This window comes from Lithobates pipiens, unplaced genomic scaffold (genome assembly GCF_037356315.1).
Source record: "Lithobates pipiens isolate NorthernLeopardFrog02 unplaced genomic scaffold, aLitPip1_a1.2 Scaffold_18, whole genome shotgun sequence".
NCBI classification, from domain to species: Eukaryota; Metazoa; Chordata; class Amphibia; order Anura; family Ranidae; genus Lithobates; species Lithobates pipiens.
The window spans coordinates 198,215,923-198,238,981 of NW_027507758.1; the positions used below are offsets into that span (position 1 = coordinate 198,215,923).

At 46.6% G+C, this 23,059-nt stretch overlaps 1 protein-coding gene across 3 annotated transcripts in view; it reads right to left on the reverse strand.

The window, feature by feature from the left end:
- MTR (5-methyltetrahydrofolate-homocysteine methyltransferase) overlaps positions 1 to 23,059 on the reverse strand; it is a 1,186,028-nt gene that overhangs the window by 584,736 nt on the left and 578,233 nt on the right. For all 3 annotated transcript variants that reach the window (XM_077486511.1, XM_077486510.1, XM_077486509.1), the window contains exon 17: positions 17,609 to 17,725. In XM_077486511.1, the coding sequence (XP_077342637.1) occupies positions 17,609 to 17,725 (117 nt within the window). The remainder of the gene's footprint in view (positions 1 to 17,608; positions 17,726 to 23,059) is intronic.

Genomic DNA, 23,059 nt, shown 5'->3' on the forward strand with positions numbered 1-23,059 from the left:
GAAACACATTGCCACAGTTCAAAAGGCGGTCCCTCAGGTCCCTGGTCAGTCATTCACCAAGAACCGAAGGATGGAACTGAAAAACATATAAACCATAACAGGTAATAACATTAGTACATCACTACAATCAAATAAAGGGTGGGATCGTGCTGTCCTGGAAGACCACCGGAAAAGGAGTTACCGGTAAGTACTAACTCCAGTTTTCCCAAGTGTTCTTCCAGGACAGCCCTTGAGAGGATCCCCAAGTACTTACCAGATTAGGGGGGGACCACGGCCTGGAGGACTTTCCTCCCAAAGGCCTGATCCTGACTAGACATTAAGTCCAGTCGGTAATGCCTTGTAAAGGTGGAAAAGCTTGACCATGTGGCTGCTTTACATACCTGCTCCAGGGTGGCACCAGCTCTTTCTGCCCAGGATGCAGACAACGCTCTTGTGGAGTGAGCTTTAACACCCTCAGGAGGATCTCTATTCAAGGCCTTATACCCCTCTGCTATAGCTAGCCTAATCCATCTAGCTATGGTTACTTTTGAAGCTTTCTGTCCCCTACGCTGTCCGGAAAAAAGGACAAAAAGGGAGTCTGAGATTCTGAATGGATTTGTTATTTTAAGATATTCTAGAATACACCTCCTCACATCCAATAAATGAAAACGTTCCTCTTTCTCATTTGCTGCATTTTGACAAAATGAAGGGAGGACAATATCTTGGGACCTATGGAAGCTAGATGCTACCTTTGGTAAGAACCCAGGGTCTGTCTTTAGAATGACTCTGTCTTCTAGGATCTGTAGGAATGGTTCCCTGATGGAAAGTGCTTGGATTTCACTGACCCTACGGGCTGAAGTGATTGCCACCAGGAGAACTGTCTTAAAGGTAATAAGCCTTAGGGAGGCCTCTGAGATGTGCTAAAAGCTTTCTTGGGGTCACCCTTTGAGCCTAACTGCTAAATCCCAGGATGGGACTTTTGTGATTCTGACTGGCTTGCGTCTAGCGACTGCCTTACAGAATCTAGTGACAAAAGGATTTTCCTGTAAGCGTTCATCTAGGTATACACTTAAGGCAGCTATCTGTACTTTAATAGTACTTAGGGTTAAACCCTTGTTTACACCTTCCTGTAAAAACTGTAGAATATTAGCCGTATTTATGTCCCGGCTATTCAGCCAGCTATTGAATTTTTTCCAGACTTTTGTGTAAATAGCTCTCGTGACTGGTTTGCGACTCTGTAGTAAGGTCGCAATTACCTCGTCTGACAGGCCCTTACTCCTTAAGATTTCCTCCTCAGTAACCACGCTGACAGCTTCAGTGTGGCGACCTGCGGATGGTAAAGAGGTCCCTGCGACAGGAGGTCCTCTCTGTAGGGAAGTCTTAGAGGCGGACAGTCTGTCAATTGTAGCAACGTTGTGAACCACGGTCTCCTGGGCCAAAAAGGTGCTACTAGAATCAAACAGGTTTTCTCCTTGAGGAATCTTGCTAGGACCCTCGGAATGAGATGAAGAGGGGGAAATGCATATGCCAGACTGAAAGTCCATGGAGTTTGCAAGGCATCTACCGCCAGGGGTTGATCTCCTGGGTTTAGCGAGAAAAAATTGGGAACCTTTGCATTTTTCTTGCTCGCAAAAAGGTCTACCTCTGGTTCTCCCCAGTGAGCTGTTATGAGATTGAATGCCTCTGGGTGTAAGGACCATTCTTGGTTCGAAATCCTCTGTCGACTCAAGAAGTCCGCCTTGTTGTTCAGCTCCCCTTCCAGGTGAACTGCAGAAATGGATTCCAGATTGGCTTCTGCCCACTGGAGAATGCGTCTGGCTACCAACATCAAACGAGGACTTCTGGTTCCTCCTTGTTTGTTTATGTATGCTACAGCCGTCGTATTGTCTGAACGGACTTGTAGATGGTGACCCTGTATTGCGGGGTGGAAAGCTAGAACAGCTCTCAGGATTGCTGTTAGTTCTTTCCAATTGGAAGAGAAACATTTCTCCTCCGGGGTCCACTTGTCCTGGACCCAGCTTGAGCCTAGGTGGGCTCCCCAGCCCCAACTGCTCGCATCTGTTGTTAGTGTTGAAGTGATAGGAAGGACCCAATGAACCCCTTTGTTTAGGTTCTCCCTGTCCTTCCACCACCAGAGGGAGCGTTTTACCCTTGAGGGGATCGATACCTCCTCCTCCAGATCTCTGCCTTTTAATTGTTCTAACAGAAAACCCTGAAGTTCTCTTTGATGGAACCTGGCCCATTGTACGGCTGGAATGGCTGCCGTCATAAGACCTAAGACCGACATTACTTCCCTCACCGTACACTTGGGGCTGCATTGAAGAAAAGATATTCTCTGCCACAGATTCAAAATCTTTTCTTCCGGCAGTATAATTTTCTGATCTACAGACTTGATCCAGTACCCCAGATACAGGATCTCCTGTGTTGGGGTTGTCTTGGATTTCTCCTGACTGACAATCCACCCTAATCGACTCAGACTGAGTTGAGTCAATTCTAGGTCCTGAGAAAGACGACTCTCTGAGTGGGCTGTTAGGAGCAGATCGTCTAGGTAGGGGATAATTGAGACTGATTGAAGCCTCAGAGGAACTAAAGCCTCTCCGAGAACCTTGGTAAAGATTCTCGGAGAGGATGATAGACCGAAGGGAAGTGCTCTGCACTGAAAGTGGTAAACCTTTGTGTCTATCTGCACTGCCATTCGAAGAAATTTCTGACATTCCTCCCTTATTGGAATGTGCAGATAAGCATCCCTTAGGTCCAGGGTTGCCATAAATGTCTCTTTCTGCAGGAGATTCTTTATGGAATAAATGGACTCCATCCGAAATCTCTTGTAACGGATGGAGCAATTCAGTGGACGGAGGTTCATAATTAGTCTGAATCTCCCTGACGGTTTTCTTACCACAAAGATGTGCGAGTAAAAACCGTCCCCTTGTTCCTGAATAGGGACTGGTGTCAATACTTCTTGATCTACCATTTCCCCTATTAGTAAAGCTAAGGCCCTGGCCTTTTCTGAGTGACTTGGAAGCTTTGTCACCAGAAACTTGGAAGGAGGGTTGCTGTGAAATTCCAGCGCATGACCCCTTTTTATTATATTTAAGACAAACTCGTTCGAGGTTGTCTCTTCCCATTGAGGAAGAAATTTGCTTAATCTTCCTCCCACAGGAACCCTGACGTCACTGGGGTTTGGGATCCTGATTGGGGCGGCTAAACAGTATGCCCCCTTTTTCTTTCCCTTTATGTCCCGACCAATGTTTTTTGGGGGTTGAACTCTTCTCTGATTTAGAGGGTTCCTTAAAGGGACGAAAAAATTTTCTTTGAAAATTTTTCTTTTTTGCGGGAAAGGTTTTCTTTTTGTCCGCCGTCCTTTCTAAGGTGGAGTTTAATTCAGGCCCGAAGACTAAGTCTCCTGTAAAAGGGACGCTGCACAGGCGGGTTTTAGACGCCGTGTCTCCCCCCCAGGTTTTCATCCATACTGACCTCCTTGCTGCCACTGAAAGTGCTGCAGATTTAGCCGTAAATTTAACGGAGTCCGTGGAGGCGTCAGAGATGAAACTGGTGGCCTTAAAAAGCATAGGGAAGGATTTCAAAAGCTCCCCCCTAGGAGTGCCTGCCTTTAAGTGTTCTTGTAGTTGCGATAACCAGAACTCCAGGTTTCTAGCTACACAGGAAGTGGCTAGAGCTGGTTTTAAGCCTGCCATAGAGGCATCCCAGGCCCTCTTTAAGACAATGTCTGTTCTCCTGTCCATGGGATCTTTCAGGTGGCCCATATCCTCAAAGGCCAGATCAGCCTGCTTTGAGATTTTGGACAGAGGGGCGTCTAGTTTTGGATTTTTATTCCAGACCGCCTCTGGGCTCTCATCAAAAGGGAACCTTCTCTTAAGGGATTTAGGAAAGAAAACCTTCTTGTCTGGTTCAGACCACTCCTTAAGGACAAGGTCAGAAAGCACCTTATGTATAGGAAAAACCCTTGCTTTCTTTTTCCCCAGAGCCTCATACATTTGATCATGTCTGGATAACTGAGTTACTTCCTCCTCAATTTCCAGCGTATCATAGATAGCCCCCATTAGCTCATCTACTTCCTCGAGAGATAATCTATATTTTGAGGCTTTAGATGCTGCTTGATCCTCTTCCTGACCCGAGTCAGTGTCAGAGGATTCGGGGCTAATCAACGTGGGGCTAGGCTCCCTGACCATACGGGGCTCCCCTGAGCTGGGTGTTGTAAGGCATGGTGAGGATGAGATTATAGTTGTTTTACTCGTGGAGGCAGCTGCAGCTGATCCCATGTCAGTGATTAACTCCCGGAGGGACTTAAAGGTCGACGCCATTTCCTCTTTAAAGGAGCCCAAAAACTTTGCTAAAGGGGAATCTGCCTCAGATTTAAGCAAGCTTGCAATGCATTGCTTGCATAGGGCTTTGTTAGAGCCAGAGGACAACCTATTCCCACAATTAGGGCACTTTTTGCGGCCTGTCTTGTCTTCCCTTGGCATCTCTTTAGCCTGAAAATAAGAAGACAAAGGATTTCTTAGCGTCAGCACCATGTCCCTCTTAGAATCACCACTAACAAACAACCTCACTGTGAGTAAACCGCCACCGTGGGGTACTACAGGGCCCAGCCTACAAACACCACCACTCCACCAGAGTAATAGCATGCCCAGCAGCCTACCTGGGTTTGGCTGGTGCCTGTCTCCGCCGGAGTATCCTGGGGAATAGCCTCCATGGTCCCCCTCTGACGCTCCGAATCCCGCCGCTAATCCGGTATAGCTGGACGCTGGTCGGGCTTCACAGGCACAGCGCTGGCTCTCCCTCTCCTCCTTGTACCCTTAGAGACCCGGAACCGGAAGTCTCGGCACGCAGTGATGACGCGGTTCCGCCGGAAGTGAACGCTCGGCGTCTCCGACCCCCTGCAACGAGGAAGGAAGATGGAAGGTTCCACTAACCACTCCTGGGGGAAACCGGCGTCATTCTGCCCCTGGCCACCTCGGCACTGGAAGGAGGAGGGTAACGGGTCTGCTCCGGTTCAGCTGGACGGTACCCGAGCCAAAGAAAAAAGGTATGGACCCAAACTGCAGCCATAAACCAGGACCCGGTCCCTTAGGCTTGCAGGTTCTCAGGCAGCCCCTGAGAGGGGCCTCCAGGTTCCTGGCAACATGTTCCTCCGACGGAGGAAACACAAATGACTGACCAGGGACCTGAGGGACCGCCTTTTGAACTGTGGCAATGTGTTTCCTGTGTCGATGGGAGGAGCTCCATCTCTCAAGGGCTGTCCTGGAAGAACACTTGGGAAACAGAGTCCAGGAGAGGGCAGGAAGCGGACCAGGTACGGGTTTCAGGCAACAGATCAGAACAGGCAAGAACAAGGCTTGCAAGGAGGAATTCTGAAGCACTGAGCCTCAGTGAAAGGTGGGCTTATATACTCCCAGCAGTTCCACATCAGGTGCAGCTTGATCACTAGAATGCCCATCTGCTGGGAGACCACCGCTGGTGGCCACCAGAACTGCACCCTTTGATGCAAAAAGAAACGACACCAGCAGGCAATCCAAGCAATAACACCGTTCCTAACACTGCCTTACACACCTGGGAGAGAGATGTTCATGTCGGAAATCCCAGGAGGTCCCAATTGCCCTGGCGGAATGGGCAGTGACAATTGCCCCCCGCACCTGCCACTTCAAGGCGTAAGCCTGGACCACGGTCTGTCTGTTGCACCGGGAAATGGTAGCATCTGCCACCAGGCGTACTAGGTTGGCGTACCAGGGATGCCGAGGTCAATCTGGGGCGATCAGTATTACTGGAATCTCCTCAGCCTCCACTCTGCGTAGCAGACCTGGCAACAGCTTGAGGTGTGTGGGGGGGGGGGGGGCATAAATCAGCGGCTATTGCCCCCACAGAGCCACCGAGTCGGACACGTCCACCCAGGGGTCTCTTGACCTGGACACAAACCTCTACACCTTTAGATTGAGCCAAGAGAGCCATGTCTGGTGTGCCCTACTGCAGGCAAAGAAGCCTGAACACCTCTGGATGCAATGACCATTCTCCTGGGTAGAGCAACTGGTGACTTAGGTAGTCCGCCTGCCAGTTTTCTACGCCTGGGATGTAAATGGTTGGCACTTGTCGCTCTGCCCACTGGAGGGTGTGAGCGACCACCCATGCTGCAGCTGTGCTCCTTGTTCCTCCTTGATGGTTGACCTATGCCACTGCCGTGGTGTTGTCCGACTGGATTCTGATGGGACGCCGCTGTAGCCTCGCTGACCATATGGAGAGGCATAGCCTGATCGCCCGAAGTTCGAGCACACTGATTGGCAGCTGGGATTCTTCCTGCGACCAAAGGCCCTGGGTCAACTGTAACCCCAGCACTCCATCCAAACCGATTAGGCTGGCTACTGTTGTGATCACCGTCCAATGGAGAGGAAGGAACGATCTCCTGGACCGAAGTTCCGAAGACCTCAGCCACCAGAGAAGAGAATCCCTGACTAACTGCCTCACCTGAATCTGCCGATCCAGGGATAATGGAGATTTGTCCCATTTTGACAGGACTACCTTCTGCAAGACTCAAGTGTGAAATTGGGTGTACAGTACTAGCTGGAAGGAGGCTACCATGAGGCCGCCCAAAACTCACATGCATCAGCGCAGCAACGACCACCTGTGGTTCATCAACAACTTCAACACGGCTCGGAGAGTCTGGAGCTTGTCTGAAGGGACTTAAACTCTTGTTTCCACGAAGTCCCGCAATAAGCCCAGGTACTCCAGGCATTGAGTTGGCACAAGCAGCAACTTTTTTAGGTTCAGCACCTAACCAAACTCCTGTAGAGTTTGCATGGTGATCACCACACCCTCCCTTAATTCTGAAGCAAAAGCTGCTCTCAGAAGGAGATTGTCTAGGTATCCCACAATTGTGATCCCACGTTGCCTTAACAGCGCCAGAATTGGAGCTATCACTTTGGTAAAGGTTTGAGGTGCTGACACCAGGCCAAAAGGGAGAGCTACAAATTGGTTGTGCTCTCCCTCCAATGCAAATCACAAAAACCTCTGATGCCTGAGGCATATGGGTATATGCAAGTATGCATCCTGGATATCCAGAGATGCCAGTAAGTCCCCCTGATGGACCACGGAGTGAACTGATTCCATTCTGAAACGTTGTATTTTCACAAAGCAGTTAAGGGCTTTCGGGTCCAGGAATGGAAGTATCCCTTCCTTTTTGGGGACTACAAACAGATTGGAGTAGAATCCCTGAAACCTTTCCAGCTTCGGAAAAGGCACCATCACCCCGAGTATGAGCAGGTCCTTTACTGCCCCTAACAGGGCTTCCCAGCGAACCAGGAGTAAAGGTATGCTAGAGAGAAAAAAAATTGTTTGGGGGACAAGAAAAAAAATAAATAAAAAATCTTACAGCCCAATGAAACAAGTTCACAGACCCATTGGTTGGACAGCAGTGAGGTCCAACAAGCTGAAAACTCTCAAAGGCGACCCACCCACCCGAGTGTTGGGCGGGGCAAACCTTCATGCGTCATAGCATTTTTGCTGACAGGCTTGCGAAACAAGGGACATGTTTGTCCTTCAGCAGGCGCCCTGTCGGACTGGGAGCGATTACCTGTCATCCTGGGTGGGCGAAAAAAGCCATTCCCGAGCAGAAAAAGAGGGCTCTTGTCTGCGGCGTGGCTCCTTACCCTTCCTGGACTGTGGGAGTAACATACCTTTTCCACCTGTAACATTCTCAATAATATCGTCCAGCGAAGCTCCAAATAGCCTCTCACCAAGGTAGGGCAAATCCAGAGATTTTTTTTAGATGGATGGTCCGCAGACCAGCACTTTAGCCAAATCAGGTGCTGTAGCACCACCGGAGGAGCCAACCATTTTTTAAGGAGGCTCTGCTCAAAAGGGGTAATGCACCGCCATTCTTCTTGGGACTGAAAAGGCCTGTTGCAGGTTTCCCCAATCTTTGTAGATTAACTTATCAAAATAAGTCAAATAAGGAAAAACCTTTAGGTGCACGGGTTGGCTTACAGGACCGAAAATGGACCGACACCTCAGCAGAAGATGCTGCTGCATCCTGTATCTTCAGGGTATCCCGCACAACGGTAATCAGTGCTCCTACTAGCGCTTTTTCCTGTACTGACCCGTACATGGAATCATCCTCACTGTTCAAACAGTCCTGATCTGCATCCTCTGACATGTCAAAACAGGGGCCGCCAGTCACCACGGGGCCCGAGTCTGAACCAGAGCTTTCCCCTAGAGGACGGGGGTGGTGGGGGCAGGGTAAGTTTTTACCCCCCTTGCACCCACACACCGCCTCCACCCTGGCAATGAACTATTCCAGGACCGCCGACAAAGTGTCCATAGGCACTGCATTGTTTGCAGGTGAGCCAGTTGCAATTACAGGGATGTCTGGAGAAGAGGTGCCAGCTCCTGACAACATGCTGACCCACCTTGTCTGCCACACTTGGGGACTTAGGACAAGGTACACAATACCACCCCCCTAGCTGATCACAGACTGGGGGGCCCCACCACAGGACTCACCACCCTAACAGAGTGCTGTGCTGCCACTTACCACTGTGTTCTGTCTCTAGTCACAGGTGCCCAGAGAGAAGGGAAAACTGTGGCGGCCGACGGAAAATGGTGCCAGCACATGCTGAGGAAAATTTTACACAGGCACCACAGACCGAGAAAAAGGGGCATAAAAAATAACCCACATACCCAAACAGCAAACAGCCAGTGCAGCCCCTGTCAAGGTACAGCACCCCCCCCCCCCCCACCTACCGGCCCAGGCATACACACCGCATCTCATGCCCAGCAGCTCCTGGGAAGAGAGGAAAGGGAGAGTAAGACACCCCCTAATCGACCTCCCAGTGAATATCCAGTTGCTCTACCCTGCCGGAACTGTACTTACCCATCCGGCTGGAATAGCTGGACGCATTCCATCATAGACCCATCGCTCGAGTAGTACAGGGTGGCTGCTGGCCACGACACACTGACCAGACAGCCCGGTCATATGTGTGACCTGGAGCATATAGCTCACCCACTGCCCCTGGAGCAGAAGGGGCATGTTGTGGCCAACCCAATGTGTAGCTAGGATCTAATCATGCTCAATGGCCAGGCTGGGGAGACTACAAGGAACTACATTATCCAGCCTGTCACCCAGCCGGCTGTTGATAGAAGAATACAAGATCAAAATTTTGCGGAAACCCCCCCCCCCAAAAAAAAACAGGACCAATGGTCCCTACAGGAAGCCTAGGTCCTTCTTCACTAGACAGAAAAAAAAAAAAACTGAGCTGCAGGAAGCAGGCTGAGGGGTTATAGCCAGAGGGACTACCCCCGGGCGGAGCTATGCCGTTCTGCTGTTTTTACATGTGTTACATGTTCTGCTTAGTCCTCTCCTGAAGGTGGTGTGATAACCCTATGGTCTTACTACCCATCACTCTTACTCAGATACAGACCAATTTCCCAATCCAGTGGGGATCCAAGGGCATCTCCTACCTTGGGATCACAATTCCATCCAACCTATCAGATCTCTACAACCTCAACATTCCAGAAGGAACTAGACACTTGAAACACAACACTTGGAACACAACACCATTGCCCTGGTTTGGCCACCTTTACACAGTCAAAGTTGACACTCTTCCCAAATTACTTTACTTATTTCAGACAGTCCCTATAAGTACCCCTAAACAATTCTGCAACTCCCTAAGATCCATGTCCATAGGTTTCATCTGACACCAAGGGATGTCCTGTATCCGCCATACCTTGTTGACCTACCCCAAAATATGAGGTGGTGCAGCTCTCCCGGACTTTGAACCACAGGAATGCCATACTCTCCTGGATACTGGAATGAATCCAGTGACACTACCCCCCCCCCCCCACTCAAGATATGATAGAACAAGATCTCTCCAACCCCAGCCCTCCAGGCTTTGCTATGGGGATAAAGACAAAAACTGTTTATCTTATCAAATGCCTCCCAGTTAACAACTGCAGCACTACACCTATGGTATAATAAGGGACTATCATCACTATTATCCACAGACCCCTCACTACTCACATCACTATTTGACCACCCTGCCATCCCCCAGGGTATGGGATCCAACACAGTGGGCCCATATCTCTGTTCCACATGGCCTATAGCAAGCTCATTTGTACACCCAACTCTGGGCACACCCACTGTACCAGGAGAATAGGGTAACTGGCTTACAGCTCTCTGTATATCTCCCTTCTGTTCAGACCTATTCTCTTCACAAATACATAGGCCCTTGACAGGCTACAAACAGGTGTGCCATCTCTCAGAAACACCCAAACATCTACTCTCCACCATTTATAAATTACAACACTCACTGATCCATGACCAGCCCCCATCTTACACCAGGGGGTGGGCCACAGATTTAGGAAAGGATCTCTATTTTGGCTGACTGGTAAAAGTCATTCCACTTAATGCATAAAGCCTCTATCTCTTCTTACACACAAGAGAAGAACTTTAAACTTATGCAGGTGGTACAAGGACCCGCAATCACTCCATAGAATCTTCCCCTCCACCCCCACTTCATGTTGGAGATGTGGTGACATGGAGGGAAGTTATCTCCACATATGGTGGAAGTGCAGAGCCATTCAACCCCTCTGGTCCCAGGTTTTCACAATTTACAGCAGCCTTTACAATCGTCCAATGACACCCACACCAGAGGTAGCTCTATTGTCTATACTCCCAAGCTCCATACCCCCGCCAAAATGTACTCTGCTATGATTTTTCCTATCGGAGGCCAGACAACATACACTTTTTTTTAGAAAATCACTATCACCCTCCTCTGTCCTTCTGGGTTTCAGTGGTCAACCACATCATGTATATGGAAGGGATGATAGCCTTAGACAATGATACCTTTGATAAATTCAAAACACTGTGGCTCATCTGGATCGAATACTCTACCTCTGATACCCTGTACACACTATTGACCCCCCTCAACTGAATTCTATCCGGTGCCTTTGACCCTTCAGCATGTTGCACCAAGGTCTGCTCACCCCCTACCACACCCCCCCACTACTTCCCAACCTTTCAATTTTTCCCCCCGCCCCATCTATCTTCTTTATATCTTCTCCCCTTAACTTTACATTATAATGACTTAGACCTAGAGGTTCTTATTTTTATTCTCCATCAGATGTACTGCAATACACAGTGGGCTGAATCGGCCCATACTAGCACACAGATATATCAATCATCAATTTACAATCAATAATATAGCTACTATGTAGACTGTATTGTACTACCCCATGTATTGAACATCCAGCTGTAACGTACATTGTATCTCCCTGTTAAACACAATAAAAATATATTTGACTCTAGAAATGGTCGCCAAGGAAGCAGACATCTCCTTCTTTGGCCTGTCCACGATCAAGAACAGTGGCCGCCAAATAAACCCTGATCACCCGAACCACATCCAAGGTATGTAACGCAAATTCCCTCGGATGTTGCAGCCTGGGACATAGGGAAGGCAACACAATGCCCCCCCCCCCCCCCCCCCTTAAGGCAAGATGGAGCCTATATCATGGAATGCACTCAGTCCCTGGAAACACATGTTGGACAGGAAGACTATGATATATAGATGAAACAATCGTATACACACACACACACGTGTGATAAGGTTTACTTATGTCAATTTGACTATAAAGGAAGTATAATTTGAATAAAGGAAAAAAAAAAAAGTTGATGAGGAGCTTTTACACTGAACATTGTCTCAGTGTTAATTCTTTTGCATGCACTCACATCACACTGAAACATTGAATTAGGGTCAGAGGCAGAAAAGAAGATACATTCTAGTTTTGGACCAGAAATAATTCCATAACAATATGACGCATCGACGTGGGGCCTTGGATTGTGGTTTGGAAGCAGCTGACCCAGATGACTGCCAGCGAATTGAGGCATGACTGACGGAAGGAGGCCTGATCAACTTGTGAAAAAAATGGTAAGAGAAGAGTGTTATATTCCTTACCTGTGTGATTCCGGCTCGGTCACCCTCAGTTCTACTCGCAGTCTGTCTGCTGCTGCAAGCCAAAGACGGGTAAATTCTTGTCCATGGCTGATTTAATAAGAATCTGTCGGTCTATTCTGCCGGCTGATATTTTAGGTTATGTTTTATGTTGCATTTAATGTGGCTATTTCAGTGGATGTCTGTATGAGAAGGGGTGACAATGATTCCTCGTCAGAGTTCTTAACGGGCTCTGATTAGAGAGAGGGTGTCCGGAAATTGTATATATACATACATATATATATATATATATATATATATATATATATATATATACATATATATATATACATATATATACATATACATATATACATATACACATATACACATATACATATACACATATATATATATATATATATATATATACACATACATACATACATATACACACACACACATACCTTACTGAGAGTGGGTGAATACAAACCAAGAAGGTATGGGGATAAATAATACCTCCATACAGACAGGACTGAAATATCTCATGTTAAAACTGTTTGTGAATTAATGTTTGATATGCATGAAGGTGGATGGGGTTTGGTTAAGGTGGTACCGGGAGGATATCCAGGAGGTATATTGGGCCTTAAACCCCTGTTGGAGCGTTTGGAAGATATTAAAGTGTTTACAGTAAACATTCATTATAGTGTGAACCTTAAACATTATTTTTTTTGGGACAGGAGCCAAGGAGCAGGCTGGCCCCCACTTTTTTTTTCTTTCTACACAGACGGAAAGCTTGTTCGTTTTTTTTTTTTTTCTCCACTCTTGGCTGCAAAGAGAGTCAGGCTCTCTCTCCCATCTCCCCCCCCAACACACCTTTTTGTGAAGGAGGGAAACTCATTCAACTCTCCCCACTTTTTTGTAAAGGAGGGGCTAGAGCTCCTTTTAGGGGGAAAAGAAAGAAGAGTCGCTCTGTTGCTGTTGTTTCTTTTCTACAGACATTTAAATGTTTAACACCCCAGCTAGTTTACAACCAATTTTAAACCTGGGTGTAACTTTGGATTAAGAGGACTGCAGTTTTTAGTAACTTAGCCTAATTATATGTGGAGTTTATTTTTAAGCTGTGTCTCACCTAGTATCCGAGCGGGCTATTTAAAACTCTTCACAGCACAGAGTTGCTAATCTAGCATTCGAGTTGGGGAGAGTGGACCCTGTTCAACAACAGAGACAGAAAAAGAAATAAGGGAAGGAGTAAGATCGAGGCAGAATCTTACTAGATCCGGAGAGGGTAGTTTAGCTTATGACCTAGTAGTTGCACGGGAAGGAGAACAGAATGTGAAAGGATGGAAGAAGTTAATGAAAGTTACTGGCATATGCAAAACTGGTGGACGCTTGCAACCAGAAGAATGGAGAGTTGCGTTTATAGAAAAGAAAGGTTTGTTGACAAAGAATGATTTGGTGTTAGCAGCAGAATCCTGGTTCAGGGTGGCAAAGGGATTAATGAAGGAGGGGTGAGTGGAACAGGATATACAAAACAAGGAGGGATTAATGTATGTATATCAAAGGAAAAAGCCTGCCCCCCTCCCCTATGATGATGGTCCCAAGTGGACGTGTGAGGAATGTGGGAGGTATGGACATACACACTAACCGCCCCGGGCTCTGCAACAAATGCAGTTGAAAGTTGGAGGACCTCCTCTGGAAGTCCCTCCCCTTGCAAACAGGCCTTCCTCCGGTCTCATAATCTCAGCCATCTCAACCACTCTACCCCCCTGTGTCCAGTAGTGAACACAGATGGCAGTATTTACTGCCCACCGGCTATTGCCCCAGTGATGCAGTCGATACCAGATTCTGTAACCCAACCATCTGCTGCCTCTGACCAATATGCTTCAGTGTCAGGACCCTGTCATTCTACACTGGCTAGGGCACTAGCACCTCCAGCAGCAGCCCCACCATCGCCCTTAAGTCAACCTTCCTATGCAGACCCAGCGGGTACAATCTGGGACAGTCCTGATGAGAGGAGTAGGTTACAGGACCTGCAGGACCTGATAACATGAAACGCGGGGCCCGGCCTCCCACTGCCAGATGTTCCGTTAGTCTATGACTCCTTTAGCCCCTAGCAAGTATCCACCCTAGCTTTTTTCCCTCCCTGACCCAGAGAGGCAGCCCATGCCATTCTACCGGATTGCACAAATCCAAAAAACACTTGTCGGCATGGAGGGACTTAGCCAGCTTATGTGAAATAAAAGCAGGTGATGCCTATTGGCCCATAATGGAAAAACATTTTACCAATGCCCGGATGGAAAGAGGTCTCATAACTGAGGGGTTGTATTTTGTGACCAGTTAAAGGAATGGGCTAGAGTTAAACTAGCAGATCAAGCAACTAGCACACACGATGTGACACAGGACCTGATGGAATCAGTGATTTATTTATTTATTTTTACATAAAAGACTCACTCAGGTCTTTACAGATCTAGGATTCTCTTTACATAACAAAGCCCGTTATCAAATGGTATCAAGTGCTTTCGTAGCAGGTTTGAAAGAACCGATATGGAAGGGGCTGATAGTGGCCCGACCAGAGTATAAGGTATTAACCTTAGAATTCCTATTGCAAAAGGTCTGGAAACACAACAACCATTCAAGGAAGTAACAGCCTTAATGACTGACTCCCACCCCGCCCCAAAGACCCCCGGTTGTCTGCTATAACTGTGGGACACCAATTCACTACAGGAGGGATTGTAGGGCCCCCAGACAGCCTAGAATATACCCTCCCAATATGGCCAGAGGTATGGTCAGCACCCAATCTTCATGTATGATCAGCACCCGCACGTCCTCTCGGGGGGAGCAGCCAAAACTCCTTGGTTAGTGAAGTGGCAAACCTGTGTCCTCTGCCTCCTCCACTTCCCTACCGATGATGACCATTTCCACCCGGTCAGCGGTGGGACCTCTAGCACACATCATGATTCCTAAAGAGGGACACCACACCTGTTTTCTCGTGCAAACAGGTGCGGCCCATAGCATGCTATGGGAGGCAGAAATCCCAGATCACTCCTACTTATCCTCAATAGATGTGTCATGTGTGGGAGTGGGCAGAATATCCTGGTCCAGCCCCCTCACAAAACCACTACAGGAGGGCACTACCCCGGCATGGTTATCTAGATTTGTGGTCTTGGACACCTGTCCCCACAATCTATTGGGGGCAGATGCTCTTTCCAGGCTTCAGGTCTCCATCTCATATAATGCCGATGGGTCCATCTCTGTATCCACTGCCCTGACTGAGGAAGGCATGTCAGCATTGTGTTCCCTCCCTATACTGATGACCCTGCATGTCTCACCAACCCCTATCCCAGAACATTTCCTTGACCAAATACCATCCCACCTCTGGTCCACCAGTCCGGAGGATGCACGTAGATTGTCAGTCTCCCCGGTAGTGGTCCTTCTAAAACCAGGGGCTGTTCTTCCCAGAAAGGCCCAATACCCACTTAAACCGCTCCAGAGCCAGACGATTACCGAGCAGATAAAAGTCTTGCTGGGTAATGGTGCTTTAATACCCTGTACTTCCTTGTGTAATACCCCTCTGTTTCCGGTGAAGAACCCCAAGGGTCAGCCAGACAAATATCAGCATGCCCCGGGATGTGACATAATAAAGGGGTGGGGTCACCGTGTGAAATCACCCGGTGACCACGCCCCATACCTATATAAGTCGCCGCGCACGTCGCACAAACCAGTACAGCGGAAGACAGCGCCGGGTCAACATCGGAAGAAGAAAGAAGAAGGAAGAGAGAAGGACAAAGGGCAGAGGAGAACGGGCTCCTCCGCTAGTAAAAGAGCTGCAAGAAGACAGCGAAGGAGCATGGGAGAAAACGCCGGACACCGGGAGAAGAGGCCAGACACCGGGAGAAGAGGCCGAACAGAGCGGAGAAGTTGTCAGAAGACTCCCCGACGTCGGAAAAAGACCCCTGGAGCTGCTTAATTACTTTAAAAACTTGTGTTGTGTTTATTATTGACATTTTTTCCCCAGGTGAATGGGTAGGAGTACGATGTACCCCTTACTTATTCTTATAGGGTGGGGACCGGGATCTGGGGGCCCCCTTATTAAAGGGGACTCCCGGATTCCCATAAGGCGCCCACAGACCCCCGACAACCAATGGCCAGGGTTGTCGGGAAGAGGCCCTTGTCCTCATCAACATGCGGACAAGGTGCTTTGGGGTGGGGGGGGGGGCAAGGTGCTTTGCGGAGGGGGGGGGCACAGGGTGCCCCCCTTCCCCAAAGTACCAACCCCCCCATGTTGAGGGCACACAGCCTGGTACGGTCGGGGGGGGGGGGGGGCACTCGCTTGTCCCCACCCCCTTCCTGAATGGCCAGGCTTCGTGATAAGATAAGGGTCTGGTATGGACCTTGGGGGGAACCCACGCCGTATTCTCCGGCGTAGGGGGGTTCCCCTTAAAATCCATACCAGACCCAAGGGCCTGGTATGCTCCCGGAGGGGGAACCCATGCCGTTTTTCTTTTAAAATTAAAAACTGTTGTGGAGTTCCCCCTTGAGAGCTCATTCTCTGAATGGCCACGGCCAAAGTCTGGCCTGGGGCAACTTAAAGTCGTGTTGTAAGTCGCCCAAGTCGTGTTGACAAGTCGCGTCCAGGTTGCCTCCAAAAGTCGTGTTGGAAGTCGTGTTGCCCCTGTGTGAACCAGAGTTGAGGGACCGCCCCCCCTGGGCGGAACTAAGAGTTCTGAGTTTAGTGTTACAACTATGCCTAGTATTCTCCAAGTGATAAGGCCAACAACCCATTTGTTACAGAGAGGAGCTGTGTCGGTCGGTGAATATAAGAGAAAAAGTCAGCACCTGCAGTATGTGTAGCTGCTGGCTTTTAATTTTTGCAGAGGTGGGCAGACCTACTCTTTACATAAAATGTGTGAATTTCTGCATTACTTTAAATCAATGGAGTTTGGCAAATACTACCAATGTTTCATTGCTTTATGGACAAATTGGAAAAAAAAAAAATCTAATGACATCACATCTGACCAGAAAGTGCTAGAGAACCATTAAAATAATCTTCAGAATGCACAGTTGGCTAAAGAGGAAGTAAACTGCTGTTTATTTTTTAACCTGCAAAGTAAAGGCACAGTGTGCTTGTATGTGTTCCATACTAGCACATTATTTGCCACTTGCCTGCAAACAAAGCCCTCTTTGTCCCTGTTACATGCCACATCCATCTTCTCCTGTCTTCCTTCTGGTTTTGCGGTCTCGGGCATTGTGACTGGCCGGAGCTGCGTGATGTCACTCCTGTGCATGTGCGCAGGAGCTCCGGGCACGGGACAGGACTCTGAAGAAACAGCACCTGTGGCCGTTCCTTCAGAGTGCATGTGCCAATTATGTAATTGTAATGGGATACAGTAAATATTTCCTAAACGGTGCAAGTTTAAGAGATATTTTCAGTACCTATAGGTAAGCCTCATTATAGACTTCCCTACAGGAACAATAGAGGGACGTGTTTACTTCCTCTTTAATAAACCACTCAAACTGTGCATTGCTTACATAAAGGTTTTTGGCCTGGTAAATTATCTATTAGCAGAACATTAAATTTGACACATGCAGAATGTCAGTAAAATACTAAATTTCTACATCTGCATACATTTGAACTGCTAAACAAAGAAAAACATTACCACAGAGGCACTTGAGAATACCAGACAATTGCATACCTTTATAGCATGGTAAAGAAACACCCCGTGCATTGCTTCTCGAATGGCTTCCATCCCCCGAAATGAGAAGGAAAGGTTAGAAAGGCCACCACTGACTTTAGCGCCCTTTAAAGTAGCCTACAAAAATAAAAATAAAATAAAAAAAAAAGGTTTTACAAAAAGGTTGCCAAACATATGATGCCAGACAGATCATCAACATTATTTAACATGGAGTCTACTAGAACACTTTCCTTTCTCCCTACATGCAGTAGGTGTTTGAATCCACTGGGCTTTCTTTCACAGCATGCTTCACACATTTAGATTCCAGGGGGAAAAGTTTAACCACTTAAGGACCAGGCCTCTTTTTTAGACTCGGTGTTTACATGTTTAAAACAGTTTTGTTTGCTAGAAAATTACTTAGAACCCCAAACATTTCATTTTTTTTTTTTCTAACACCCTAAAGAATAAAATGGTCATTCCAATACTATTTTTCACACCTTATTTGCACAGCAGTCTTACAAGCGCACTTTCTTTGGAAAAAAAATACTTTTTTGAATAAAAAAATAAAACGGTAAAATTAGCCCAATTTTTTGTATTTTGTGAAAGATAACGTTACACAGACTAAATTGATACCCAACATGTCACGCTTCTAAATTGCGCCCACTCGTGGACCGGCGTCAAACTTTTAGCCTCAAAAATCTCCATAAGCGACATTTAAAAAAATCTACAGGTTGCATTTTTTGCGTTACAGAGGAGGTCTAGGGTAGAATTATTGCTCTTGCTCGACCAATCGCGGCGATACCTCACATGTGGTTTGACTACCATTTTCATATGCAGACACTACTCACGTATGAGCTCGCTTCTGTGCGCTCGCTCGTCGGGACGGGGTGTTTTTAAAAACCTCTTTTATTTTAATGGATTTTATTTGTACACCATTTAAAAAAAATAAAAATAAAAATGGATCCCTTTTATTCCTATTACAAGGAATGTGAACATCCCTTGTAAAAGAAAAAAAAAGCATGACAGGTCCTCTTAAATATGAGATTCGGGGTCAAAAAGTCCTCATATCTCCTATTTGAACTTGAATGCAATAAAAAACAAAAAACAAAACAAAAAAACAAGTCATTTGAAAAAACGACATTGAAAAAATGTGCCTTTAAGGAGGTGTGGGCGGAAGTGACGTTTTGACGTCGCTTCCGCCCTCCTATGGTATAGACATGGGCAGGGGCCATCTTAGTCTCACTCGTCTCTATACCCAGCACAGGAAAGGTCCCAATTGCTTCCGCCGCTACCGATGGCTCCGGTAAGCGGCGGAGGGCGCGGGAGAGGGGGTGGCACCTCTCCCATGGCCGATAGCGGTGATCTTGCGGTGAACCGCCGCAGAGATCACCATTATCGCACACATGACCGGCGCCTGAAGAGATTGATATCTCGGTTGTGGCAGAAGCTGCTGCAGTTACCGAGATATCCCTCTTCAAAAAAATGGACGTACATTGGCGTGCGCCGGTTGTAAAGTGGTTAATACAATCCTTGCCATATATACAACGCCATAAACTAAATTGAATTTCAGATATGTTATCTCATCCATTTCAGCTATCTAATGGTACAAGACAAGGATGCCCTTTATCCCCACTAATTTTCAATCTACTAATGGAACCCCGAGCAGAACACATTAGAACCCTATGATATCAGGTTTTACCATTGGTGACACAACACATAAGCGAGGCAAAAGGGGTGTACTAGAACACTACATTTTAAAAGCACAAACTTTTCTAAACAGTGCTCAATGTTGCAGTATATTAACCGGTTTCTGACTGGCTCACGCAGATAAACTGTGCAGAATGGTTCTCCTGGGTGAAATCTTGCATGGGTACGTCATCCCCTTATGTTGGCGCCAGAGGGCGCGTGCCTGCTGCACAGTGGGGGACCTGATGCGTCCATGAGTGCCAGCACAGGGATTTGTGTGTGTAAACACACAAATCCCTGTGCTGTCAGTGCAGAGGAGACATATTGTTTGTTCCTACTAGGTGGGAACAACTGTCTCCTTACCTAGTCAGTCCTATCACCCCACAGTTAGAACACACCGAGGGAACACATTTAAACCCTTTATCCCACCCTAGTGTTAACCCCTTCACTGCTAGTGACATTTACACAGAAATCAGTGAATATTCATAGCACTGGCCGCTGTATAAATGTCAATGGTGCCAAAAAAGATGTCAAAAGTGTCTGATCTGTTTGTCACAATAACGCTAAAAATTGCATATCACCGCCATTACCAGTAAAAAAAAAAACAAAAAAAAAAAACAACAATGGCATAAATCTTTCCCCTAGTTTGTAGATGCTATAACTTTCGCAAATCAATCAATATACACTTAGCGATTTTTTTTTGATTTTTTTTGCCAAAAATAAGTAAAAATATATATCTGCCTAAACTGACGAGATTTGTTGAAAAAAAAAATGGGGGCTATAGCAAAAAATATTGTTTTTATTCAAAATAGTCACTTTTTTTTGTTTACAGCATAAAAAATAAAAACAGCAGAGGTGAATACCACCAAAAGAAAGCTCTATTTGTGGGGGGGAAAAAAGGGACACTTTTTTGGGTACACCGTTGCATGACTGTGCGATGCAGTGCCAAATTGTAAAAAGTGTTCTAGTCAGGAAGGGGCAGTTTATCTCACCGCCTTCCAAATCTACCAGAGTGCTAAATGGAATTTTTTTTTTGGAATCGTACCTTTCAATCGTTGGCCTGGTCTATGCACACATCCTTCTGTCTCTGCAGCTGTGGGCGGGGATTTTGCGGGTATCCACATAAATTTCCTGTGATTGCCGCACTGTCTCCTGTGATCTAGCGTCATTCATCTCAGGAGTCAGTGCGGACAGCCAACATGAAATCTTGCGTGATTTCATGGACATTATGGCAACATAGATGTTTTACGGCGCTCGGTGCGGTTGCCAGTGAGCATGCGTGGGAACCAGCAAGGCATGCTGGTAGTTCAAACAAAATGGAACAAAAATGATTGCTTGTGGGCTTCAAATGCCCACACGCAAAATTAAAACTCAGTTGCAAGCTTTTTAAAAGTGACAATTCTAACTAAAAATTGACCTGGATACCGGAAAGAAATCTAAAGAGTGAGTTTAACGTTAGAGTGGTAATAAGTGGAACGTAAAAAAAAAAAAAAAAAAAAGGTTGTGTGCCGAGAACCACTTTAAGTGGGACCAAATCCTTGAAACATTGAACACAGAGGATAAATGGGAATGCTTTAGGAACATATTAAATGCAATGATGTGAAAAAAGTATGTGTCCCCTTTCTGATTTTTTATTGTTTTGTATTTTTTCACACTAAAATGATTATTGCACAAAGATAACCAGGGTAAATACAAAATGCACTTCTTAAACACTTAAAGACCAGGCCTCTTTTTTCAGAATCGGTGTTTACAAGTTAAAAAAACTTTTTGCTAGACAATTACTTAGAGTCCCCAGACATTATACCTTTTTTTTTCTAAAACCCTAGAGAATAAAATGGGCGTCATTGCAATTTTTTTTTGTCAGACCGTATTTGCGCAGACGTCTTACAAGCACATTTTTTTGGGGGGGAATCACTTTTTTGAATAAAAAAAATAAAACCGTAAAGTTGGCCCATTTTTTTTTATTGTGAAAGATAATGTTACGCTACGTAAATGGATACCCAATATGGCACGCTTCAAAATTAATCCTGCTTGTGGAATTGCGTCAAACTTTTACCCTTAAAAATCCCCATAGGTTGGGGCGGAGTCGGCGCGCAAGGAAAATGACAGTGTGAATCCACAGCTCCTTGCCGCGCGGACCTTCCAGAGCTAAACACCGCGACATAGGGCACCAAATAGCAGCGGTTTGGAGAAGCAGGGACCCCGGACGATCAGTACACCATGTCCAGGAGGAGAAGGGAGAGAAACCCACCAGGTAAGATGACTGATTTTTACCCACACGCAGGCCGCTCCCACGGCCAAGATGGCGACCACCGCGGCGGCATGCAGGGCTCCCCTATGAGGACACAAGAAGGCAAGTTAACTTGGGACACTGATAAAAAGGCATTCCAAGCACCCTACACAAAAGATAACTACATCACAATCATCAGCCAGCAGCAGTAGTTCAGTAAAAGCTAAACAGCGGTTGATGCAGCTGACAGTAACAGACACTGCAGACAGGGACACAGGCCTGACTCTGGATGATACACTTGAGTTTAAGGATGCCATAGCGGCCTTACCCACAAACAACCAGCCTGTTATAGACTTCACTTTGAAAGATATGCTTGTGTCCCTCAGAAGTGCTATGCACACTGATATGCTGCAGCTCATGAAACAGTGTAAATCTGAAGTAGGTCAGAGACCGAGTAAGCCACATTGAAGGGAAAATGTGGGAAATCACAATGACGTTTAACAGCATGATACATGCACGCAATGAACATGAAGATGACATTGTGTGGCTCAAGTCAAAGGTCACGGACCTGGAAGACTGTTCCAGAAGGAACAACGTTAAAATAAGAGGAATACCTGAAACGGTTAAACCCTGTGACTTGATGGCATATCCAAGTACTATAATGAAAGATGTTCTCCCTGCATAGACCGCATACAGAGACTCCCAAAGTCACAACACATTCCAGCAAAGCTCCCGAGAGACACCATCGCCAGGAACCATTATTATAGGGTCAAAGAAAAGTTGATGTATGCCACGAGACACGCCAAGCAGCTCCCTGAAAGTATGCAGGGGTTATCCCCCTTCACCAACCTCTCTGCACATACCATGCAGAGAAGGCAGAATCTCGTATCAATCAATAAACCATTCAGGAACCATAATATTCCATATCGTTGGAATTACCCTGCCACCCTGATCATAGTAAAAGGGAGAAAGAATTCTGGGTCACCACAAATGGAGGACGGCTTACGGCTGCGGGAGGAATGGGGAATCATTACTTAGAACCAGGAGGATGATGCCCAAAATATGCAGGAGTCAACAAATAACTTGGATACCTGATGGCGTTGCATACTGTTCAGTTATGGAATTCTGGAGGGCCCTCCCAGCATTCATTTGATTTTATAACCCCCAAAGTTAGCAGGCTAAACCCTTGCTCAGATTTCTAGGAAATCACATATTTTTAACAAAGCACCTTAGTTTTGTTCCCGATTGCATTTGTTGTTTGGTTCTATTTCAGTATTGCTCTTTATTTATTTTGTTATCATCAGGGTGGAAGTATGTCAATATACTCATTGAACATAACTACTAGGGGGGAAACGTCTCACGACCCCAACCTGAAGAGTGTGACCTCACAGTTCGCATGCACAGTTACCGCTTCCGAAACTCAGCAACAGGGTATTTGTGTATTTAAACCCAAATCCCACAAGCTTAAGTAGAAGAGGACCGCACAATGTCTTTCAAAATGTCATCCCTAAATGTTAATGGCCTAAAGAGCCCACAAAAAAAGACATGCCGTGGAA